At 42.1% G+C, this 8,723-nt stretch overlaps 1 protein-coding gene across 2 annotated transcripts in view; it reads left to right on the forward strand.

Annotated features, from left to right (window-relative positions):
* The window catches only part of DACH2 (dachshund family transcription factor 2), a 755,586-nt gene extending 749,149 nt beyond the window's left edge, over window positions 1–6,437 (forward strand). For both annotated transcript variants that reach the window (XM_003412751.4, XM_064278617.1), the window contains one exon: window positions 6,303–6,437. In XM_003412751.4, the coding sequence (XP_003412799.3) occupies window positions 6,303–6,397 (95 nt within the window). In that variant the 3' untranslated portion in view covers window positions 6,398–6,437. The remainder of the gene's footprint in view (window positions 1–6,302) is intronic.
* The last annotated feature ends 2,286 nt before the right edge of the window (window positions 6,438–8,723 follow it).

Below are 8,723 nucleotides of genomic sequence, written 5' to 3' on the forward strand. Positions count from 1 at the left end.
ATTTGATTTCTTTTCCCTAGTTTTTCTGTTATTGATTTCTAGCTTCATTGCCTTGTGGTCTGAGAAGATGCTTTGTAATATTTCGATGTTTTGGATTCTGCAAAGATTTGTTTTATGCCCTAATATGTGGTCTATTCTAGAGAATGTTCCATGTGCGCTAGAAAAAAAAGTATATTTTGCAGCAGTTGGGTGGAGAGTTCTGTATAAGTCAATGAGGTCAAGTTGGTTGATTGTTGTAAGTAGGTCTTCCGTGTCTCTATTGAGCTTCTTACTGGATGTCCTGTCCTTCTCCGAAAGTGGTGTGTTGAAGTCTCCTACTATATATGTGGAGGTGTCTATCTCACTTTTCAATTCTGTTAAAATTTGATTTATGTATCTTGCAGCCCTGTCATTAGGTGCGTAAATATTTAATATGGTTATGTCTTCCTGATCAATTGTCCCTTTTATCATTATATAGTGTCCTTCTTTATCCTTTGTGGCGGATTTAAGTCTAAAGTCTATTTTGTCAGAAATTAATATTGCTACTCCTCTTCTTTTTTGCTTATTGTTTGCTTGATATACTTTTTTCCATCCTTTGAGTTTTAGTTTGTTTGTGTCTCTAAGTCTAAGGTGTGTCTCTTGTAGGCAGCATATAGATGGATCGTGTTTTTTTATCCAGTCCGTGACTCTCTGTCTCTTTATTGGTGCATTTAGTCCATTTACATTCAGCATAATTATAGATAAGTAAGTTTTTAGTGCTGTCATTTTGATGCCTTTTTATGTGTGTTGTTGGCCATTTCATTTTTCCACATGCTTTTTTGTGCTGAGACGTTTTTCTTAGTAGCTTGTGAGATCCTCATTTTCATAATGTTTAACTTTGTGTTTATTGAGTCGTTACGTTTTTCTTGGCTTTTTTCTTGAGTTATGGAATTGATATTCCTTTTTGTGGTTACCTTTTTATTTACCCCTATTTTTCTAAGTAAAACCCTAACTTGTATCCTTCTATTTCGCCTTGTATCACTCTCCATCTGGCAGTTCAATGCCTCCTATATTTAGTCCCTCTTTTTGATTATTTTGATCGTTTAGCTATTGATTTCCATGATTTCCTGTTGTGTGTATTATTTTGTTTATTTATTTATTTTTTAGAATTAGTCTTAATTTGTTTGTTTTTGTGCTTTCCCTGTTTGAGTTGCGTTGATATCAGGACGTTCTGTTTTGTGACCTTGTATTGTGCTGGTACCTGATATTATTGGTCATCAGGCCAAACAATCTCCTTTAGCATTTCTTGCAGTCTTGGTTTAGTTTTTGCAAATTCTCTAAACTTGTGTTTATCTGTAAATATCTTAATTTCTCCTTCATATTTCAGAGAGAGTTTTGCTGGATATATGATCCTTGGTTGGCAGTTTTTCTCGTTTAGTGCTCTGTATATGTCGTCCCATTCCCTTCTTGCCTGCATAGTTTCTGCTGAGTAGTCTGAACTTATTCTTATTGATTCTCCCTTGAAGGAAACCTTTCTTTTCTCCCTGGCTGCTTTTAAAATTTTCTGTTTGTCTTTGGTTTTGGCAAGTTTGATGATGATATGTCTTGGTGTTTTTCTTTTTGGATCAATCTTAAATGGGGTTCGATGAGCATCTTGGATAGATATCCTTTCTTCTTTCATGATGTCAGGGAAGTTTTGTGTCAGGAGTTCTTCAACTATTTTCTCTGTGTTTTCTGTCCCCCCTCCCTGTTCTGGGACTCCAATCACTCGCAAGTTATCCTTCTTGATAGAGTCCCACATGATTCTTAGGGTTTCTTCATTTTTTTTAATTCTTTTATCTGATTTTTTTCCAGCTATGTTGGTGTTGTTTCCCTGGTCCTCCAGAAGTCCCAGTCTACATTCTAATTGCTCGAGTCTGCTCCTCTGACTTTCTATTGCGTTGTCAAATTCTGTAATTTTATTGTTAATCTTTTGGATTTCTACATGCTGTCTCTCTATGGATTCTTGCAACTTGTTAATTTTTCCACTATGTTCTTGAATAATCTTTTTGAGTTCTTCAACAGTTTTATCAGTGTGTTCCTTGGCTTTTTCTGCATTTATCCTAATTTCATTCGTGATATCTTTAAGCATTTTGTAAATTAGTTTTTTATATTCTGTATCTGATAATTCCAGGATTGTATCTTCATTTGGGAAAGATTTTGATTCTTTTGTTTGGGGGGTTGGAGAAGCTGTCATGGTCTGTTTCTTTATGTGGTTTGATATGGACTGCTGTCTCCGAGCCATCACTGGGAAACTAGATTTTCCAAGTAGTCAGCTAAAAAAAAATGCAGTCAGATCCCTATCTAAATTCTCTCTCTGGCTCCGGGTATTCGGATGTTAATGGGGTCGCCTGGGGAGGGTGGGGGAGGGATCTGAGAGCTAGGAGTGTAGCACCACAGAATATAGAGCTGAACACCACGTTCACGCTCCGCCCCCGTTTGCCAAAATCCGGGCTGGACGGGTCCCTGGCTAGGACACTGCTTTCCTTGCTCGGAAACCAGTCCCTTCCTCCTGGGGACTTCCTCCGGTGCGCGGCACCGCTCGTGGGCACTGGGTGGGCGTTTCCCACACGAACGGGTGGGCCCGCCCCCAGGGTCTATTCAGGCGATTATAATTAGATCCCGCGGTCACGCCCCGCCTGTGCGCGCGCGCCCAAATCCCAGCGGGATGACTTCCGGGTTGAGACGCTGCTTTCCCTGTTCGGGAACCAGTCACTTCCTCCCCGGGACTTCTCTTTCCGGAGCGCCACACCTCTCGCGCGAACTGGGTTGGCGTCACCTGCACGGCCAGGTGGGCCCGCCCCCTGGGTCAATTCAGGGCAATAAAAATGGACTCCGTGCTCACACCCCGCTCGTGCGCGCGCCCAAGCCCCAGCAGGACGGAACCCCGTCTGGGACGCTACTTTCTGCGCTTCGGGACCAATCAGTTCCTCCGCACGGCCAGGTGGGCCCGCCCCCTGGGTCAATTCAGGGCGATAAAAATGGACTCCGCGCTCACGCCCCGCCCGCGCGCGCCCAAGCCCCAGCAGGGTGGCACTCTGTCTGGGATGCTACTTTCTGCGCTTTGGGACCAATCAGTTCCTCCACACGGCCAGGTGGGCCCGCCCCCTGGGTCAATTCAGGGCAATAAAAATGGACTCCGCGCTCACGGCCCGCTCGTGCGCGCGCCCAAGCCCCAGCAGGGCGGCACTTTGTCTGGGATGCTACTTTCTGCGCTTTGGGACCAATCAGTTCCTCCCGGGGACTTCTCCTTCCAGTGTGCCGCACCTCTCGCGCAAACTGGGAGGGCGTCACTCGCACGACCAGGTGTTCCCGCCCTCTGGGTCAATTCAGGATAATAAAAATGGACCCCGCGCTCATGCACCGCCCGCGCGCGCGCGCGTGCCCAGATCGCAGCGGAATGGCTCCCCGTCTGGGATGCTGCTTTCCCTGTTTTGAGACCAGACACCTCCGGGGATTTCTCCCTCTGGTGTGCCGTGCCACACGCGCGGACTGGGTGCGCGTCCTCCCGCACGAACGCGTGGGCCCCGCCCTGGGGTCACTCCAGGGAAACACAGCTGACCCCCCCCCCCCGCGCGCGCCCCGTCGGCTTCTCGCCTAACTCCCGGCGGACAGCAGGGCACCCCAGCTGGGACGCTGTTCTCCCCCCTCTCAGATCAGTCACTGCCTCCCGGGTGTTTCTCCCTCCGGCTGCGCCCCTACGCCGCCCGCGCCAACCTGCTAGGCTTCCTCCCGGGATGGGTTCGGGGGGGAAGGGGTGGGCCCCCTTTCTGTGCCGTCTGCCCCCCTGGGCTCTGCCCCAGATCGAGCTCCGAAGGTCACCTGCCTGGTGCGTTGGCTCCTAGTTCTGAAAACAGTCGCTGTCTGCCCATATTTGTTCGTCCTCCGTCTCTAAGTCTGTGCTTGTTGTTCAGAGTTCATAGATTGTTATGTATGTGATCGATTCCCTTGTTTTTCCGAGTCTTTGTTGCAAGAGGGATCCGCGGGAGCGTCCACCTAGTCCGCCATCTTGGCCCCCCCTCTTGCTGATTTTTTGCGGTAGAAACAGTAACGCTGATAATCTCACTGCATCTAAAATGTTAATTGCTTTATATCTTCTCATCTTAGAATCTCCGTATGTTTGGTGAACTCTGTTTTGATCAGCTGTAGATGTTTCTTTAATGCATATTTGGTCAGCGTTGAGGTGCATAAGGAGTGCCTGGTTAAAGAGGAGTGCTCTAAGTAAAGCCCTGGAGATCCCCTGGGAGGAAGTGTTTACATCATGAAATCTCTTAGTTCCAAGCTTTTCTGATCCCTTTTTTAATCCTGAAACCCCATAACATTGTTTCATTTTATAGAATATTCAGGTTCCTCTTGCATAACACATTGGCAGATGGATATTTAACAGATATGTATGTACAACAAAGATGAGCCTGAAGATTTTATGCACAGGTGTACACACAGCCCTGCACACATATGACACACACATAGAACTAAGGTGTGGTGGCTTTGATGGTCTGTTCTAACAGTGAAGAACAAATTTTGGACCAAGGTCCAATAGTATTATTTTCTTTCTGCAAGTCCCATTCTCTTTTTATTGTTGACTCTCTTGGACCATTATACTCACCACTGATAGAAATACAGTGCTAGATCATTCAGTCATGACAATCATGCCTCAAGGAGACTTAGGAGAGAGAGCACAAATAAAAACACATTAATATCTCATACAATGGGACGTCTTAGACAGTGGGAGCCAGCATCCTTGGTCACAAAAGATCTTAAAAAATAACATTTCTGACCTGCAATCTAATAAATGTTCTGTGCACGCTTGTTATGTGAGGCACTGAATTTATAATTCTGAGGAGTTATGTGGCGCAACGGTTAACTGCTTGGCCGCTAACCAAAAGAAAGTTTGGCGATTTGAACCCACCCAACCACTCCGCAGGAGAAAGACCTTGGCAATCTGCTCCCATGAAGATTACAGCCTAGAAAACCCTATGTGATAATTCTCTGTCACGTGACGTGTCTATGAGTCAAAACACCAACTCAGCAGCACTCAACAACAACTTGACTTTTTTTTTTACATATTTGAAATCCACCTTTAAGTGAACTCCACTCTAGTTTCCAATGTGCCTTATTATAAAAGAGAAGCAGCTGTTTCTACAGTATGGTGGGTACCTTGTATTCAAATCATTTCCTTCTCATGTTAATCTTCGATGGCATTGGATGATACAGTGGCATCTGTTATCACAATACCCATGGGTGGCAAGCAAATCTGTGTATACAGAAACACCCATATCAAGTTGTGCCTCATGTATGAATAGCTATTAGATAATTACATTTCATATTTAAAGTTAAATATAAAAGCCCAACTCCCTCTTTCTTTACTTTGTGCTATTTTTAAAAATTTTGTTGTTGTTGAGAATATACATAGCAAAACATACACCGATTCAACTGTTTCTACATGTACAACTCAGTGACATTGATTACAGTCTTTGAGTTGTTCCTCTCCAATTAACATAAACTCACTGCCCACTAAGGGTCTTATCTGATCTTTCAAGTTGCTGTTGTCACTTTGATCCCATATCCATCACCCTGTTTCTGTTTGTTAAGCTTTTCAGAACAATAGATGTATCCCTGTATGTAATACTTCTGATAAATTTAAAGTTGATCTAAAAGCAACGAGCTTGCTCTTGGATTCTACTTTAAAAAATATACCAGCCAGAGTGATTCAGACCCAATTTGAAATAAATGTCAAAGTAAAAATGTACACACAGAGAGACTTTTTACATCATAATTGTTAGCTTCTGAAACCTATTTGAAGAACACATTAAGTAAAAAATGTGACTCTAGGACAAATACTTAATAAGGACCACAAGCCATAACCTGTGTTTTGGTGTTCACTTGCACTTAGCATAGAGATAATCTCATCATCTATCATATTTTACAGGTGAAAAATATACCATAAGGATGGGGAACTTCCATTTACACAATTGTATTTTTCTTATTCTTCAGTCAGGAAATTAATTAGCGGTGATAATCTACAGGCACGTCATTCTCCTTAGAATTCTCTCTAGGGAATGCAATGAATAAGGAAGTATTTACTATGTACCTAAAAATGTATGCCAAATTGTAGAACTCAGCTACAGCTTATAATTCACGTTCCTACCATTAAAAAAACCCAAATAAACGACAAAAAACAAAACCGCCACCCAAGTTCTTTTGTTTTCTATGGGACTGAAGTACTGACTTACCGTGGGTTTTCCCTTTAAATGAAATCAGGGCACACGATGTTGCACCTTAATATTGAATGTCACTTTTTTCAGATACTGGAATTCCAGATATTGAAATAGAAAACAATGGGACTCCTCATGATAGTGCTGCTATGCAAGGTACAGTAAAAGAGCATATTCCTTTCTAAAACTACATATGTCTTTCTGACACCTGGGGGTGTGCGTGGGGATGAGCTCCTATGCAGATGCTTTTTATGTATGTAAAATAAATAAGTTTAACTCTTCTTCTCTTATGACAGAAGAAGCTACTTCAGTATATTTGTATTTATATCTATATTCATATTTACCTTCATATCTGTATTTATATTTGCATTCATGTGATACATTCTGTGAAATAAGAGGTTATGTGATTTGGACATTGTGCAAGCACCATACTATTTAGCAAAGTATATACACTTCCTCAGCCTCTGTACCCCTCTTCAGTCCCTCAATGCAGTGGCTTCTCCAGGGCGCCTCTGTGATCCCTCTTCTTGGGTCCTGGATCCCCCACTCCATGTCCTTTCCTAAGCCCTCCTGCTGCGCTTGCCCTTTGGTCCCTTTCCCTCGGGCTTCTGGCTTCTGAGCCCCACATCTCACTGGATCTGGCCTGTACTAACTCCATTCGGAAGAGCAGCCATTCATTGCACACCATGAGCAGGCTACGCAGGTTTCACTGAGCTTGACAGCCACTGAGCCACCCAGCCCAACCACTCGATCTGACTTGTCCAGGTTCACTGACCTCCAATAACTTGTCACCACATCTGCACTAGACTCCCTGCCTACTTCTTCCTCTTCCCTTCCTCCTCCCTCTGCCCCTTTCTTCCTTTGTCCAGAGAAGTATATATACCTAACCACATACACCATATATACTCAGCAAAGCTATATGGGACCATGAACATTTATGCAGTTTGAGGTTGCCTGGATGGACGTTAAGTGATGCATGACTGTATATATGTACATATATATATACATATATATGTATGTGTGTGTGTGTGTATATATTTAAAAATTTAGTATGCTTTGAAAGCCCAGTAACAGTACGGATACTTAAGGGCTAATAATTTTATATATACAATGTGAGCAAATCTCCTATATGTTTAGTTGCCAAAAAGAATATACATTTACATATTAGGCATATTCGAAAAATGCATGGCTGTGATTATAATATTTACCTTTCAGAAGTATACAATACCATGTTCTTTTCACCTCACTAATTTACTGTTTATAAAAGCCTCAGGTATGAGAATTGTAAGCTATCAGTATTTTAAAAGTGGCCAGACATTTTTATCAACCATTACATTCCAATGCTAATTTTAGATACTTTTAGAAACCATGTACATGTGGAAGTAGGAGCACGACTTGTGTAATCCATGATTTACAAGATTCCCATGCCTAGATGCTTTAAAAAAATACCTTAAAAAATTTAATAGTAGGAAAATATGAAACAAATCAACATCATCTCAGTGCAAAAGCACCTAAAAATAAGATATGAATTTGACCACTGAGCATTTTCCAGTGTGATTCTAATGCAGTCTAGCCCTTTGTATACATGTTACATTTACTTTCACAATTATTGTGAAAAGAATGCCTTACTGTAGTAAAAGTAAAAGGCATTTCCATGAGAAAACTATTTCCTAACTTGCAAAAAAGGAAGACAACAGTAAATAAGTTGCTTGCTGGAGGTTTAACTTGCTCCTGTGTGATAACTGGATCTGCATGAAAACAACAGAACTAGATGTGACCAAAAGAACAATTTGGGTTGATCTGAGGGTCACCGTTTTATGTGGCAGCTTCAGGAAATTTAGAAGCCCTCATTCATGTAGTTTTCAAGTTATCTTTACAAAACCGGTGACGTCCGAACTGGTGGATATTCCGGTAAAGCTAGATTCTGCTGCTGCTGAGTAGACCTAACTAATGCATGCTTAGCTCACCCCATGAAACTTTGGCTCTTTCTTATCCCACTTTTGCTTGCCTGGTTTCTTCCCTCAACTTTAAAGGCTATGCCAATATGAACAGGACTCAGTGTTTGTTCAATTAATTCACCACAGTTAATTTATTAAATAAGCCCCACTAGTTTTTTTTTTTAGTTGTTGGCCTGGTATTTGAAGTTACCACCACATACCAGAGCCATGGTAGGGATGGATAGTATAAAGCATTTGATCTCTCCTGAATTACTGGCAGACAAATATAGAACCAATCTTTACGGGGTATAGAGCTCGATTGTACCTTTACTTTGAATGGGATTTAAGATCAGCTTTGGAAATGGAGGGAGTAAACAAAATATATTACAACTGGGTAATTTATTTAATGTGTTTAGCTCACAGTAATGATATCTTTCTCAACTCTGTTAAATGCAAAATTTTGAACTGTGCTAAAGATGCTTCATTTCCTCACAACAGACAGCGATTATCTTATTCATGGGAGGTCAATTAGGTGATATAAGCAAACGATAGATTTATTCTCCATTTGGCTCCA

Source organism: Loxodonta africana, chromosome X (genome assembly GCF_030014295.1).
Source record: "Loxodonta africana isolate mLoxAfr1 chromosome X, mLoxAfr1.hap2, whole genome shotgun sequence".
NCBI lineage: Eukaryota > Metazoa > Chordata > Mammalia > Proboscidea > Elephantidae > Loxodonta > Loxodonta africana.